The sequence below is a fragment of the Hylobates moloch genome, unplaced genomic scaffold, assembly GCF_009828535.3.
Source record: "Hylobates moloch isolate HMO894 unplaced genomic scaffold, HMol_V3 SCAFFOLD_4, whole genome shotgun sequence".
NCBI lineage: Eukaryota > Metazoa > Chordata > Mammalia > Primates > Hylobatidae > Hylobates > Hylobates moloch.
Genome location: NW_026652279.1, coordinates 110,736,273 through 110,753,824, shown reverse-complemented (window position 1 = coordinate 110,753,824; position 17,552 = coordinate 110,736,273). Strand labels below are relative to the sequence as shown.

The following is a 17,552-nucleotide window of genomic DNA, read 5'->3' as shown; positions in this document are numbered from 1 at the left end:
TGAGGCAGGAGAATGGCGTGAACCCGGGAGGCGGAGCTTGCAGTGAGCCAAGATTGCGCCACTGCACTCCAGCCTGGGTGACAGAGCAAGAGTCTGTCTCAAAAAAAAAAAAAAAAAAGAAGTGTTGTGAGAAAGGAGCAGGTTACAGAATAAATACAGGGATCAGAGTAGGCCTTTCCGGCAAAGTAAAGCTTAAGCAGAAACTTGAAGGAAGTGGAGGAATTAACTATGCAGAAATCTGGAAGATTTGTTCTAGGCAGAGGGAACAGTTAGAATAAAGCCCCTAAGGTAGAAGTGGGGCTGATTATACCCAAGGAATGAAAGGAAGCTGGTGTGACTGCATGAGTATAAAGGAGCAAAGGCAGAAGCAGATGAAGTCAAAGAAATGAAGGGGTGATAGGGTGGTCAGGTCAGGCACCAAGACACAGGCTACTATTAAGGAGTTGGAGTTCATCATTTACTGTCAGTGGAATAGGAAATCATCACAAAGTTTTGGGTAGAAGAGTGATAAAATCTAGTGTTACTGACTCCTAGAGGATATGTGGTAGGGTCTGGAGACATTTATAGTTGTCACAACTCGGGGCGGTGGGGGAGGTGCACTATTAACATCTAGAAAGTAGAGAGGCCAAGAATACTGCTAAATACCCTACAACACAGAGGACAACAAAAACATCACCCCACCTCAAATGTTTACATTACTATGGTTGAGAATTCCTGATGTAACCTTATATTTGACAGGATTATTCTGGCTGCTGAGTTGAGAAGAGATCGTAGGGAGGCAAAGACAAAAGCAGGGAAACCATTCAGAAAGCTACTGTAGTAACCTAGGTAAGAGATGGTCATGGCTAAGACCAGGGAGGCAGCAGTGGAGATGGTGAGAAGTGACCCACATTCTGCATATATTTAAAAGTAGAGGCCAGGTGCAGGGGCTCATGCCTGTAATCCCAGCACTTTGGGAGGCCGAGGCGGGTGGATCATGAGGTCAGGAGTTCGAGACCAGCCTGGCCAATATGGTGAAATTCCATCTCTACTAAAAATACAAAAATTAGCTGGGCATGGTGGCACGCACCTGTAGTCCCAGCTGCTTGGGAGGCTGAGGCAAGAGAATTGTTTGAACCCGGGAGGCAGAAGTTGCAGTGAGCCAAGACTGTGCCGCTGCACTCCAGCCTGGCCGACAGAGCAAGACTCCATCTCAAAAAGGAAAAAAAAAAAAGTAGAGAAACAAGACAAGATTAGCTGATGATTCCATGTGGGAAGTGAGAAAAAGAAGTTAGGAAACAATAGTCTTCCATCAACGTGATGAGGAAGGCTGTGGAGTAGAATAAGTTTTTTTCAGGGGAAGAGATTTGGAGTTTCAAGTTTTGCACTTGTGAGTTTGAAGAGTTTATAAGACAACTTAGTGGAAATGTTGAATAGACTGTTAAGATATACTAGTCTGCAATTCTGGAAAGATTGGGAAGGGATGACCAAGCGAGGTAGAAGGAAAACTAAGAGAGTGTATAGAGTCTGGAAGTTTGGTGAAGCATGTCAGGGAGGAAGGACTAACTGTGTCAAATGCTGCTGATAGGTCAAATAAGAGGAAGACCAAGAATCTGACCACTGGATTTAGCAATGTAGACATTACTGTGACCTTGAAGAGAGCAGTTTTGGTATAGTCATAGGGTCAAAGCCCAACTGCAGTGGGTTTAAGTGAGAAAGTAAGGAGAAGAATTAGAGCTAACTGCACAATTTTAAAATGTTCTGCTGCAAAGGGGAATACAGAAATAGGGTGGTGGCTCATAGGAGTAGTGAAGTCAAGAAACTTTGATGTTTTGTTGTTTTCAGGAGTGAAATTACAAAAGGCTCAAGATACTAATGAAAATAATCCAGCAGAGAACAAGAAATTGATAATGCAGAAGAGAGAAAAGAAAAATGCTAGAGTAATGTCCTTACACAGGCAAAATGGGATGGGTTCCAGTATCCCAGTGGGGGAACCGGGTCCGGACAGGAGCAGGAAAGTTTGTGTTACAGATGAGGAAGCAGAGTTTGTGGGTTGGATGAGAAAGCAGAGCACATAACTGCAGATGTGCAAACACTGGTGGAAGTGTGGGGCTAGGAGTCTGTGGAAGATACCGTTTGACTGTTCCTCCATGAACTCTTCCCTAGGTACTACAATCTCAGTGATCTCTCCTATAATTTCTACTGCATTTATTCTGTATCACTTGTTGGATATTTGTAACACTGAAATGTTAATTTTCCAGATGTATATGTCTTACTCTATAATTTATCTGTTAAGTTTCTCAAGGGACATATATGAACTATTTGATCCTTGGAACAATGCTACATACTATTATTATTTCAATTTTTCAGATGGAGAAACTGAGGCATAGAGATGTTAAATAACTTGCCCAGGGTCATATAGGTATAAAATGAGGGAGCCAGTATATGCACTCGGGCAACTTGGCTTCAGATTCCATGTTCTTATCTACTTGGTGGGCATAGAAGCCATAGGTCTTCTAGTGTCTTTTTTGTTGTTGTTGTTGTTTACAACAAGATATTTATTTGATTAAAAATAAATGGCTAAATTATTTATGAAATTAAAACCACTTTTCTGATGAGAAAGAACATTTAAAATACAAAGATAAGCTTAGGGGAGAGGAAATGGAGAGCTATTATTTAACAGGTTCAGAGCTTCAGTTTTCAGCAAGATGAAGAGTTCTGTGGATGGAGGGTGGAGCTGGTGGTGCAATGCTATAAATGTACCTAATGCCATTAAACTGTATACTTAAAAAAGGTTAAGATGGTAATTTTATGTTATGTGTGTTTTACCACAATTAAACAAAACAAAACAAAACAAAAAACCCCAAACCTAAGATGTAGACAGAAGAGGGGAAAAAAAAAAGCCAGACAAGAACCGACAGCGTGGTGAACTCCACTACCTCAAGCAGCCAGTAACTTTAGAGGAAGGCAACAGACTTCAAAACTATTTACTAAGTCTCCACAGGCTTAGGTGCTAAGAAATGGCCATCATGTAGAGGTCAGATTTCACACCAACAGGGTACACTGGTTGTGACGTAAAATAAAATCAGTACGTTGTGAAAAGGAAAAAAAAGATAAAATATAATTCAAATTTGTAAGTGTTTGTAAAAATTAAAATACAGGTAAGGCAATAAAATGTAATTAAATGAGGCATTAGCATAGTCTGACCACTTAACCACAGATACCACCTAATTTCTAAGTAGGCAAAGACATGTTTTTTTTTCTTCCTTTATTGAATAGAGACACAATTGAGAAGAGCTGCAGAGAAAGGAAACTGTATCTGACATTTTATATTGTGTGTCTTCCTTACCAGAATATAAAGCACACAATAAATGTTTTGTCTATTGTTTTTTCCCCCAGGACCTGGAATAGTACCTAGCACATGGGTTGATGCTCTAAAAGTTATTTGTTAAATGAATGACATGATCAGAAATATATGTGTTTTTAGCACTATCGGAATGCTACATTTCTGAGGTCTCCCTCTCTTTACACCACGAAGCTATTAGGGTTCTGTGACTTTCTCAATTCCTACAACCTTTGCTTCCTCTCTACTTTTTGCAACCTACTTCTGTGATCTCACTCTGAACCCAGAACTATTCCAACTTTATGCTCTTAAACAATAATACAGCTTAACTTTAAGCTCAAAACAACTTTAAGCTCTTGAACAATAACACAGACCATTCATTCAACAAACATTAATGTGTCTACAAACATACACAACAGTATGTGATCACAATCTCCTTTCTCTCCAGTTCTTACTATATCTCTTCATTCTCATATAAATCTCTTAGGTCTCCCCACCTTATAGTTTCTCACACTCCCCTGCCCATCCCTTTTGGCTGTTGTCCCCAGGAGAGCAGCAAGTCTGAGATCAGATTGATTTGCAGAATATTTGCAAAACACCCTGACCTCACTGCTGCGTGCCATCATAAAGGCAAAATGAAACAGCAAGCACAGCTCAAAGGAGTAACCTGAAACTTTTCCCAAAGTCGATATAGGCTCTTTCCCCACGCTATGCGATCTACAATTCCTTCCCTGTTAGGCACACTGTCATTACCATAACAGCCCACATTCTATAAAAAACAGTTAAGGGAGCCATTACCAGAAAGGCAGAACTTCTGATATTGCCTTTCAGGAGTCCCATTCAGGTAGTTCATAAACTTCTCTTGATAAGTTATTAACTTCATCACTGAAATGGCAGAAGTGTTATCCTGTCCTGCAATACAATGCTCTTAGGGACTCTAAGTTAGTACTATTTGCCAGTGAATTAAGTTCCTTCTACTCCTGGCATCACTTGCTTTGTATTTAAGTTTTATAGTTTTATGTTTTGTTCATTTCCTCATTTGATAACTTAATTCCACTGGCACATATTTCTGCCTCTGTGCAGTACATCAATTTCTTAAAACTTTCCCTATTTACTAAACTGCAATAATAAAGCTCATTAAGGTTCTGCCTAAAATAAGGACCAGGCAGGCCCCAGAAATGGCTATGGAGGTTATTTATGTGTAAAGTACATAATCTTGGTGTGTGGACTATGTATCATCTTTTCAAATAGTTTGCTTCTTCTGAAGCTTTTTTTCTCTACTTTTTTTTTTTTTTTAATCAGACTTCAAGTTCTGGGATACATGTGCCGAACATGTAGGTTTGTTACATAGGTATACATGTGCCATGGTGGTTTGCTGCACCCATCAACTCATCATCTATATTAGGTATTTCTCCTAATGCTATCCCTCCCCTAGCTCCCCATCCCTTCACAGGCCCCAGTGTGTGATGTTCCCCTCCCTGTGTCTATGTGTTCTCATTGTTCAACTCCCACTCGTAAGTGAGAACATGTGGTGTTTGGTTTTCTGTTCCTGTGTTAATCTGCTGAGAATGATGGTTTCCAGCTTCATCCATGTCCCTGCAAAGGACATGAACTCATCCTTTTTTATGGCTGCACACTATTCCATGGTGTATATGCACCACATTTTCTTTATCCGGTCTATCATTGATGGGCATTTGGGTTGGTTCCAAGTCTTTGCTACTGTGAATAGTGCTGCAATAAACATACATGTGCATGTGTCCTAGTACAATGATTTATAATCCTTTGGCTATATACCCAGTAATGGGATTGCTGGGTCAAATGGTATTTGTGGTTCTAGATCCTTGAGGAATTGCCATGCTGTCTTCCACAATGGTTGAACTAATTTACACTACCACCAACAGTGTAAAAGTGTTCCTATTTCTCCACATCTCTCCAGCATCTGTGGTTCCCTGATTTTTTAATGACCGCCATTCTAACTGGCATGAGATGGTATCTCATTGTGGTTTTGATTTGCATTTCTCTAATGACCAATGATAAGCTTTTTTTCATGTTTGTTGGCCACATAAATGTCTTCTTTTGAGAAGTGTCTGTTCAGATCCTTTGCACACTTTTTGATGGGGTTGGGTTTTTGTTTTTGTTTTTTTTTTGTAAATTTGTTTAAGTTCTTTGTAGATTCTGGATATTAGCCCTTTGTCAGATGGATAGATTGCAAAAATTTTCCCCCTTTCTACAGGCTGCCTGTTTACTCTGATTATAGTTTCTTTTGCTGTACAGAAGAAGCTCTTTAGTTTAACTAGATCTCGTTTGTCAATTTTGGCTTTTGTTGCCATAGCTTTTGGTGTTTGGTCATGAAGTCTTTGCCCATGCCTACGTCATGAATGGTATTGCCTAGGTTTTCCTCTAGGGTTTTTATGGTTTTAGGTTTTACATTTAAGTCTTTAATCCATCTTGAGTTAATTTTTGTATAAGGTGTAAGGAAAGGGTCCAGTTTCAGTTTTCTGCATGTGGCTAGCCAGTATTCCCAAACACCATTTATTAAATAGGGAATCCTTTCCCCATTTCTTGTTTTTGCCTGGTTTGTCAAAGATCAGATGGTTGTAGATGTGTGGTATTATTTCTGAGGCCTCTGTTCTGTTCCATTGGTCTATATATCTGTTTTGGTAACAGTACCTTGCTGTTTTGGTTACTGTAGATTTGTAGTATAGTTTGAAGTCAGGCAGTGTGATGCCTCCAGCTTTGTTCTTTTTATTTAGGACTGTTTTGGCTATATGGGCTCTTTTTTGGTTCCATATGAAATTTAAAGTAGTTTTTCTAATTCTGTGGAGAAAGTCAATGGTAGCTTGATGGAGATAGTGCTGAATCTATAAATTACTTTGGGCATTATGGCCATTTTCACAATACTGATTCTTCCTATCCATAAGCATGGAATGTTTTTCCATTTGTTTGTGTCCTCTCTTATTTCCTTGAGCAGTGGTTTGTAGTTCTCCTTGAAGAGGTCTTTCACATCCCTTGTAAGTTGGATTCCTAGGTATTTTATTCTCTTTGTAGCAATTCTGAATGGGAGTTCACTCATGATTTGGCTCTCTGTTTGCCTATTATTGGTGTATAGGAATGCTTGTGGTTTTTGCACACTGATTTTGTATCCTGAGACTTTGCTGAAGTTGCTTATCTGCTTAAGGAGATTTTGGGCTGAGACGATGGGGTTTTCTAAATACACAATCATGTCATCTGCAAACAGAGACAATTTGACTTCCTCTCTTCCTATTTGAAAACCCTTTATTTCTTTCTCTTGCCTGACTGTCCTGGCCAGAACTTCCAATACTATGTTGAGTAGGAGTGATGAGAAAGGGCATCCTTGTCTTCTGCTGGTTTTCAAAGGCAATGCTTCCAGCTTTTGCCCATTCAGTATGATATTGTCAGTGGATTTGTTATAAATAGCTCTTATTATTTTGAGATATGTTCCATCAATACCTAGTTTATTGAAAGTTTTTAGCACGAAGGCCTTCAATTTTATTGAAGGCCTTTTCTGTGTCTATTGAGATAATCATGTCGTTTTTGTCATTGGTTATGTTTATGTGATAGATTACATTTACTGATTTATGTATGTTGAACCAGCCTTGCATCCCAGGGATGAAGCAGACTTGATCGTGGTGGATAAGCTTTTGGATGTGCTGCTGAAGTCAGTTTGCCACTTACTTTATTGAGAATTTTCGCATCAATGTTCATCAGGGATACTGGACTGAAATTTTCTTTTTTTGTTGTACTTCTGCCAGGTTTTGGTATCAGGATGATGCTGGCCTCATAAAATGAGTTAGGGAGGAGTTTGTCTTTTTCTGTTGTTTGGAATACTTTCAGAAGGAATGGTACCAGCTCCTCTTTGTACCTCTGGTAGAATTCAGCTGTGAATCCATCTGGTCCTGGGCTTTTTTTGGTTGTTAGGCTATCAATTACCACCTCAATTTTAGAACTTGTTATTGGTCTATTTAGGGATTCCACCTCTTCCTGGTTTAGTCTTTGGGGGGTGTATGTGTCCAGGAGTTTACCCATTTCTTCTAGATTTTCTAGTTTATTTGCATAGAGGTGTTTATAGTGTTCTCTGATGGTAGTTTGTATTTCTGTGGGATCAGTGGTGACATCCCCTTTATCATTTTTTATTGTGTCTACTTGATTCTCCTCTCTTTTCTTAATAGTCTAGCTAGTGGTCTATTTTGTTCATCTTTTCAAAAAACCAGCTCCTGAATTGATTGATTTTTTTTGAAGGGTCTATTTTTGTCTCTATCTCCTTCAGCTATGCTCTGATCTTAGTTATTTTTAGTCTTCTACTAGCTTCTGAATTTGTTTGCTCTTGCTTCTCTAGTTCTTTTGTGATGTTAGGGTGTCAGTTTTACATCTTTCCCACTTTCTCATGTGGGCATTTAGTGCTATACATTTCCCTCAATATACTGCTTTAAATGTGTCCCAAAGATTCTGGTATGTTGTGTCTTTGTTCTCACTGGTTTCAAAGAACATCTTTATTTCTGCCTTCATTTATTTACCCAGTACTCATTCAGGAGCAGGTTGTTTGGTTTCCATGTAGTTGTGTGGTTTTGAGTGAGTTTCTTAATCCTGAGTTCTAATTTGATTGCACTGTGGCCTGAGAGACTGTTTGTTATAATTTCTTCATTCTGTATTTGCTGAGAAGTGTTTTACTTCCAATTATGTGGTCAGTTTTAGAATAAGTGTGATGTGGTGCTGAGAAGAATGTTTATTGTGTGGATTTGGGGTGGAGAGTTCTGTAGATGTCTATTAGGTCAGCTTGGTGCAGAGCTAAGTTCAAGTCCTGAACATACTTGTTAATTTTCTGTCTCACTGATCTAATATTGACAGTGGGGTGTTAATTATTATTACCCATTATTATTGTGTGGGAGTCTAAGTCTCTTTGTAGGTCTCTAAAAACTTGCTTTATAAATCTGGGTGCTCCTGTATTGTGTGCATATATATTTAGGATAGTTAGCTCTTCTGGTTGCATTGATCCCTTTACCATTATGTAATGCCCTTCTTGTCTTTTTTTATCTTTGTTGGTTTAAAGTCTGTTTTATCAGAGACCAGGATTGCAACCCCTGCTTTTTTTTTTTTTTTTTTGCTTTCCATTTGCTTGGTAAATCTTCCTCCATCCCTTTATTTTGAGCCTATGTATGTCTCTGCACTATGTATGTCTCTGAGATGGGTCTCCTGAATACAGCACACCAATGGGTCTCGACTCTTTATCCAATTTGCCTGTGTCTTTTAATTGGGGCATTTAGCCCATTTACATTTAAGATTAATACTGTTATGTGTGAATTCGATCCTGTCATTATGATGCTAGCTGGTTATTTTGCCCGTTAGTTGATGCAGTCTCTTCATAGAGTCGATGGTCTTTACAATTTGGCATGTTTTTGCAGTGGCTGGTACTGGTTTTTCCTTTCCATATTTAGGGCTTCCTTCAGGAGCTCTTGTCAGGCAGATCTGGTGGTGACAAAATCTCTCGGCATTTGCTTGTCTGTAAAGGATTTTATTTCTCCTTCACTTATGAAGCTTAGTTTGGTTGGACATGAAATTCTGGGTTGAAAAATTCTTTCCTTTAAGAATGTTGAATATTGGCCCCAACTCTTTTCTGGCTTGTAGAGTTTCTGAAGAGAGATTTGCTATTAGTCTGACAGGCTTCCCTTTGTGGGTAACCCGACCTTTCTCTCTGGCTGCCCTTAACATTTTTTCCTTCATTTCTACCTTGGTGAATCTGACAATTACATGTCTTGGGTTTGCTCTTCTAGAGGAGTATCTTAGTGGTGTTCTCTGTATTTCCTGAATTTGAATATTGGCCTGTCTTGCTAGGTTGGGGAAGTTCTTCTGGATAATATATCCTGAAGAGTGTTTTCCAACTTGGATCCATACTCCCCATCACTTTCAGGTACACCAGTCAAACATAGGTTTGGACTTTTCACATAGTCCCATATTTCTTGGAGGCTTTGTTCGTTCATTTTCATTCTTGTCTCTCCAATCTTGTCTTCACACTTTATTTCATTAAGCTGATCTTCAATCTCTGATATCCTTTCTTCTGCTTGATTGATTTGGCTGTTGATACTTGTGTATGCTTCACCAAGTTCTTGTGCTGTGTTTTTCAGCTCCATCAGGTCATTTATGTTCTTCTCTACACTGGTTATTCTAGTTAGCAATTCCTGTAACCTTTTTTCAAGGTTCTTAGCTTCCTTGCATTGGGTTAGAACATGCTCCTTTAGCTCGGAGGAGTTTTTTATTACCCACCTTCTAAAGCCTACTTCTGTCAGTTCGTCAAACTCATTCTCCATCCAGATTTGTTCACTTGCTGGCAAGGAGTTGTGATCCTTTGGAGGTTTTTGGAATTTTCAGCCTTTTTGTGCTGGTTTTTCCTCATCTTCATGGATTTATCTACCTTTGGTCTTTGATCTTGGTGACCTTCGGATGGGGTTTCTGTGTGGACATCCTTTTTCTTGATGTTGATGCTATTCCTTTCTTCTACTTTCCTTCTAATAGTCAGGCCCCTCTGCGGCAGGTCTGCTGGAGTTTGCTGGAGGTCCACTCCAGACCCTGTTTGCCTGGGTATCGCCAACAGAGGCTGCAGAACAGCAAAGATTGCTGCCTGTTCTTTCCTCTGGAAGCTTTGTCCCAGAGGGGCACCCACCAGATGCCAGCTGGAGCTCTCCTGTATGAGGTGTCTGTCGACCCCTGCTGGAAGGTGTCTCCCAGTCAGGAGGCACGGGGGTTAGGGACCCATTTGAGGAGGCAATGTGTCCCTTAGCAGAGCTCGGGAGCTATGCTGGGAGATCCACTGCTCTCTTTAGAGCCAGCAGGCAGGAACATTTAAGTCTGCTGAAGTTGCGCCCACACCTGCCCCTTCCCCCAGGTGCTCTGTCCCAGGAAGATGGGAGTTTTATCTATAAGCCCCTGACTGGGGCTGAGCCTTTCTTTCAGAGATGCCCTGCCCAGAGAGGAGGAATCTAGAGAGGCAGTCTGGCTACAGCGGCTTTGCTGAGCTACGGTGGGCTCTGCCCAGTTCCAACTTCTTGGTGGCTTTGTTTACACTGTTCGGGGAAAACTATCTACTCAAGCCTCAGTAATGGCAGATGCCCCTCCCCCATCAAGCTTGAGTAGCCCAGGTGGACTTCAGACTGCTGTGCTGGCAGCGAGAATTTCAAGCCAGTGGATCTTAGCTTGCTGAGCTCTGTGGGGATGGGATCCGCTGAGCTAGACCACTTCAGCCCCCTTTCCAGGGGAGTGAACGGTTCTGTCTTGCTGGCGTTCCAGGAGCCACTGGAGTACGAAAAAAAAACTCTTGCAGCTAGCTCAGTGTCTGCCCAAATGCCTGCCCAGTTTTGTGGTTGAATCCCAGGGCCCTGGTGGTGTAGGCACCCAGGGGAATCTCCTGGTTTGCGGGTTGTGAAGACTGTGGGAAAAGTGTGGTATCTGGGCCGGAATGCACCGTTCCTCATGGCACAGTCCTTCACGGTTTCCCTTGGCTAGGGGAGGCAGCTCCCTGACCCCTTTTGCTTCCTGGGAGAGGAGATGCCCCACTCTGCTTCAGCTCGCCCTCTGTGGGCTCGCCCTCTGTGGAAGAATCAAGTCTTACATACTAGAAACTTAAATTAACTAAAAAACACTAAGACTAGATTTTTGTCTTTGGATTACTCTGTGTAATGAAAATGACACATTTTTCTAGAGATCATCTTCATCTTAAATTAAGATTAATAATAGTAGCCCACTAGCCTCACATAATTCTTCCAGGAAGATTATTGTTAAAATTCATTAATTTATGTGACAACTATTTATGGGACACCTACTACATTTGAGTTACCACAAGAACATAAAAATAATTAAAAGGCAGTTCCTATCCTAAGGAACCTAAAATCCTGTAGGAGTAAAAATACATATGCAGTTGCCCCTTGGTATGCATGGGGGATTGGTTCCAGGACTTTCTGTGGATACCAAAATTTTCTAATGCTCAAGCCTCTGATATAAAACGGTGTAGCACTTGCTTATAACCTACAACACCCTCTGGTGTACTTTAAATCATCTCTAGATTACTTATTATACCTAATATAATGTAAATGCTGTGTAAATAGTTGTATTGTTTAAGAAATGTCACAAGAAAGTCTGTATGTGTTCAGTATAGATGCAATTTTTTTTTTCAAATATTTTCAATCTGTGGTTGGTTGAATCCACAGATTTGGAACCTAAGGATATGAAGGGCTAACAGTACATAATTATATTAGGTGATATGTATTATAACCAAGAAGTGGTTCAGTAACATGATCTAAGCCCTCAAGGATGGGTAGAATTTTAAAAGGCAGAAATGGAGAAATGAATAACATTCCTTAGATAACAGCACTAAGGAAACACCAAGTAAGCATGTGAGAAATGTTCAGCTACAAAAATGGACATAATTGGAAGTATCAAGAAAATGGTGCGAAGGCAAAACAGGACAGAACCGTGTAAAGCCTTAAATGTCAAGAAATCTAGACTTCATTGAGTGGACAAGCCGGCTACAGGCTCTTTATGACCAAAGAAGTGCTATAGGAAGATTATCTCTGTGGCTTTTGGTCTAAAGATATAGAACCTCAACTCGGATGATTATCTAATTTACAAATATTTACTGAGCCCCTACTATATGACAGGCTATATACTCGGCATTGAGGATATAAACATGAGTAAGAGTCTTATATGATCTAGACTTCTTACTTCTTACCTCATTCCCTACTATTCTCCCTTGATGAATCAGTCCAGTCATACTGACCTCCTTGCTGTTCCCAGGCATGCTGTCATCTTAGGCCACTTGCACTGGCCACTTCTGTCCAGAATCCTCTTTTCTCAGATAGATGCATAGTTGACCCCCACCTGTCCTTCAAGACTTGGCTCAAATCTTACCTGCCCAATGGGCCTATTCCGACCACTCTATTGTAAAATATAACCAGCTCTAACACATTATAGAATTTTTTTTTTTTTTTTTTTTTGAGACGGAGTCTCACTCCATCTCCCAGGCTGGAGTGCAGTGGTGTGATCTTGGCTCACTGCAACCTCCGCCTCCCAGGTTCAAGCGATTCTCCTGCTTTAGCCTCCCTAGTAGCTGGGATTGCAGGCACCTGCTACCATGACCAGCTAATTTTTGTAGAGACAGGGTTTCACCAGGCTGGTCTCGAACTCCTGACCTCAGGTTATCCACCCGCCTTGGCCTCCCAAAGTGCTGGGATTACAGGCGTGAGCCACCATGCCCAGCAAACATTATAGAGTTTATTCACTTTTTATTTGCCTCTCCCCATAAGAATATAAACCACAGAGCGGCAAGAGTCTTTGCCTCTTTCAGTCATGGACATATTCCAAGCACTCAAGAGTGCCTGACATATATAAACACTCAATACATATTTGTGGAACACTGTTGAATATAGGAACTATCAGAATTCATAATCTCAGGAAAGAGAATTACACAGTTTCATAAGTTTATGAAAAGAGGAATATATGTATTAATAATATGCCATGAAAGCCCAAAGGGAGAAACACCTGGAAAGGCTCAGGGAAAACTGCTTTCAGAGCTCACGATGAAGTGACATGAAAAGGGTAGGAGTTTGCCACAAAAAATAAAACGAGAAGGTACTGTAAGATGAGAGAACAGCAGATAACCTATAAGTGCACTGAAAGAACTTGTCTTAATCATCTTTTTATCACTAGCTCCCAATACAGAGCTCAGTATGTGGTGCCACTAAATAAATCATGAACTGAACTATGCTAGAGAACAGTCTTCATGTAAGAGAACAAGATCTGAGAAGGTGCAACAGAGAAGTAGAAAAAAAAAAATCAGGGCAGCATGATGTCAAGGAAATCTGCAGTAAATCTTATCAGTGGTACCAAATTTTTAGAGGTCAAAGAGGACCAGGCTGGAAAGCAGGACTTTGGATTTGGTACACAGTGGAAGGCAGTTTTAGTAGAGTAATATAGACAGAATGCAGACTGTATTAAGGAGTCAGTGTGCTAAACAAAAGTAGAGATAGTTAGTAGAGACTATTCTGAAAAGCTTACAAGGTCATTTCAGTACGTGATCTCATCTCATAATGAAGGCACTGAGACTGAAGGAAGTTGATTTGCCCAAGACCATGCAGCCAGCAAAGGTTTGAAATAAGATATAGATTCAGCTTTTCTGACTCTAAATCTCATTCCATTCTCTCCTGCCCAGCACGCTCTTCTTTTGCTGTCGTTCATGTGATGGTGTGCTTCACAGAGTGTGCAGAAAATCCACCCCAATATCCCACCATCAATATTCTGGCATAATCAGGGAGGAAGCAACAGAGGGCCTGAAGAAAACTTCAAGTGTAAATTCAATGCTAGGGAGAGAAAATGATTATTTCCCAAAATAGATTGAGGCAACGAGTGCAGACCATACGAAATCTCAGTAGTGGAAGATATTGAACACCTGCAGATTTTACAGTTTAATTCAGTTTGCCTGTGTTCATAAATTACTATACTTTAAGGTCAGAACTTCCCAGTCATTGTGCATAAAAGGTTACAGGTGTATGGAGACACTGATTTCCCCTCATCCCTCAGGGTTGCTAAACTTTTTTCTATGAACACAATATGCCATACAATTATCATCAGTGTCTGAGATTCATTGTATGAATAAAGTTGGAAGCATTGTCTTGGGTTACATCTAAGCAAATTCCTAAATTTAAAAATGTCAGTGTAGGCACCTTTACAACCTAAAATATTATTTTCATTTAGTCATATATTTAGGGAGATAAAACTCTAGAATGAATTTTCTTTTGTGACTTAATACCCAAAGACAAGGACAAATGATGAGTGCTGCCAATAAAAATTTTTCTTCCTTTCTAAATGTACTAAAATACTTGAAATAGATTTATGATAGACACACAACACTTGGTAAGCCTCAGTAATTAAATGGTTTTTTTAATCAAAATCAAAGTCAAAGAGAATAACATTATCACTATTATATAAATACGAAAAGAAAAATAGCATAAAAACATACCTGTGGGGCATATCCAGGAGGCACATAGATAGGAGGCACAGAACCATTTGGGGACATCATTGGAACCTGAGCAGGACCTGAATGGGTCACAGAAATGATGTATTAACCCATGATTGCTTATCGGGCTAAAGTTGAAAACAATTTGAATTACATTTTGAATACTTCATCTAAACACTCAAGCCAACAGTAACTACATATTTATAAAAAGAAATTCAGATGATTGACTTGTTATAAAAATTTATCTTGTCAAGTGCACAAATTACCCTTTACCTACATTTGTGTTTCTTAAAGTTGCCGGGGTAGGGGTGGTGGGGGGGAGGTTGGAGAGCTTTTTAAAACAGATTAACAGGCTTTCCTAGAGATTCTTAGTCAATGGGGTCTTGAATCATTATATTCAATTTACAAATATCCCAGGTGACTCTTATAATAGTGTAAGTTTAGAAACATTGACCTAGAGAAAAATCAAACTAAACTCTGCATATAAAATCAATGAAAAATACAAAAGGCAAAATTTTGAAAAGTAACAGGGACAAAATAAAAAAGCAAGAGTGAAAAGCAGCAGAGGAAGAACAGTTAGAAATTTGGAACTTGCTTTGTTAGGGTTAAAACACTTGTGTAATGTGTGACTCATGTCTATGGGGGCTTAAGAACAAAGAGAAATGCCACACGTGTATTTACTAAAGGAAAAAAAAATTTTTTTTTTGTTTCTCACACTAAAAAGTTCTAAAAAATAAAATTCAGCTTCTCTCATTCTACACTTCCTTTCACTTTTATAGTGTTAGGTTTTCCAATTAACTTTTATAACTATTATCTCTAGTTTACCTTCTCTTTTAAGCATTTGGAGAAGGTGTGTTTTTCTTTCTAGGAACTAAAATCTTAGTTGCTTTATGTAACTTTTAAAAAAGTCTCTTACCCCCCTTCAGTTCCTTTCTTCCTGTAACTTTACACTGCAGTGTCCCCTCATGCCCACCGGTTTTTTATAACCTGAAATGAAACCTTTTCAAAGAAATTACTTATTTCTAAGGGAATAAGAACAAAGGTCTGATGAGGAACCTAAAGGGGGAAGGATCTCTTTTATATGCAGAATTATAATCTACCATTATATAATGGCACTCAGGTATAAAAGAAATGAAGGAGGAAAAGCTTAATTGTAGGGTAGAAAACAAGTAACTCTGGTAATATTATACATACTTCAGAAAACCAGAATAAAGGGCATGGAGGTCACAGCAAATCCGGATTACAGCCATTCTGCCCTTTCTAGGGAAGGCAAGGGATGAGGACAGAACCACACAGTGGTGATGAAATTAGGGCTAGGGAGATGAGAGAGCTAGGGAAGAGAAAAGAGAATACAAAAGAAAGGGGGTGTAAGAGGGAAAATACTAAACAGGGGTAAGGAAAGTGGGGAAAGTGGAGAAAAAAAGGGGGAAGCAAGCAAGGAGAGGAGAAAGGTAAGAGGGGAGAGAAGGAGAGAGGTGAGAGGTAAGAGAAGAAAAGGGAGGGATAAGAAAGGGGACAAGAGGCAGTAAAGGGGAGTGAAGAGAAGACAAGAAGGGAGGGAGAGGAGAAAACAGAAGGGTAAGGGGGAGGAGGAACGATGTGGAGAAATGGGAGAAAGGGGGAGGGGAGAGAGGACAGAAGAGGTGGGGAGGGGAACAGAAAGTAGGGATAAGACTGAAGTGGTTGAGAGAAAGTAAGAAGTGTTTTTGTAGAACACTAAATTACACTATGTAATATCTGGCTGTGAAAAGAACTTTTCAATAAGATACTCTTCCCATCCAAAACAAGACCACCACCAAACACACGAAGTTGTCCAGAATATTATCTTAATTATATATAGCTAATACTAACTTACTATGTGCCAGGCCTTTTACATATTTTTTCTCCTCATAATCATTCTATCAGGTAAATATTATCATCATCATCATCTCCATTTTCTAGATGTGGAAACTGAGACACAGAGAGGTTAAGCTCCCCAAGTGGTAGAAGTGGGATTCAAAACCAGGTAGTTTTATTTCTAAGGACATATCCTTACCACATTTTTAGTAAACATTAAAATACTATGCAGTATTGGCAACTGATGTAATCTGAGGCTTAAGAACACTGCTCTAAAGCCTCTAAGGAAAATTAAGGCCTTTGTTGTCTTTACATCCTTAAAAACATGAGAGAAAGAATAAAATTTTCTTAAGTTTAAGCAAACATTACCTATTAATTTACTGAATAAAACTTGTAAGCTGCTGTATACCTCTAGGTAGAAAAGCTTCATGCAAAACTCACCTTTTAGCTCCTATATTCTAGACTCAAGAGAAATGAGAACTGTTTTAAACTAATGCCGGCTTACTTCCATTAGCTAATTTATGTAAAACTACAGTAAACTAACTTCTTGAATCCTTACAGGTGGCTTAGGTATTACTTACAATATGTGAAATTCAGCTGCGAACCTGACAAGAGAATTCACTGAAAATCATATTTTGTAATCTTAATAAAGGCCATTAGCATTGTACTTTTACTGTGGGTCCTTTTATATGCTGTCAAATTTAATCCTTACATCAAGTCATTAGAATAGGTGTTTTTCTTTTGCCATCAGAAAAATAAGTTATTGCTAATTACATTTAAAATAGTAAAATCACACAATTGCTTCAAGTTGCCCTCCTTTTACCAGAAATATGAATATATATGTAGTTACAATTCAAACCATTTTATACCTTGATAGCTGCTAAAATAGTTTATAATTTGGTAATACAAAATTCTACTTTGTTTTTTAATTATATCTAAATGTGATGCTGAAAACATAAATGTAATCTAAAATAAACCAGAAGTAAATATATTACTAGATGTAGTCCAGGAAAAAGACTGATTAACTTACTTCTTTACGAAGTAATCCTTTCACTCTAGCAAGTAATTTTTTTTTTTTATCCTGAGGCAGAAATGGTACATGGCTAGATTTTTTTTTTTTTTTTTTTTTTTTTTTTAGACGGAGTTTCACTCTGTTGCCCAGGCTGGAGTGCAGTGGCGCTATCTCAGCTCAATGCAACCTCTTCCTCCTGGGTTCAAGCGATTCTCCTGCTTCAGCCTCCCGAGTAGCTGGGATTACATGCATGTGCCACCAAGCCCGGCTAATTTTTGTATTTTTAGTAGAGACGGGGTTTCCCCATGTTGGCCAGGCTGGTCTTGAATTTCTGACCTCAGGTGATCCACCTGCCTCAGGGT

At 39.4% G+C, this 17,552-nt stretch overlaps 1 protein-coding gene across 3 annotated transcripts in view; it reads right to left on the bottom strand.

The window, feature by feature from the left end:
* Nucleotides 1-17,552, bottom strand: part of FNDC3A (fibronectin type III domain containing 3A) — a 220,146-nt gene that overhangs the window by 75,137 nt on the left and 127,457 nt on the right. For all 3 annotated transcript variants that reach the window (XM_032150879.2, XM_032150880.2, XM_032150881.3), the window contains one exon: nt 14,346-14,422. In XM_032150879.2, coding sequence (XP_032006770.1) covers nt 14,346-14,422 — 77 coding nt within the window. The remainder of the gene's footprint in view (nt 1-14,345; nt 14,423-17,552) is intronic.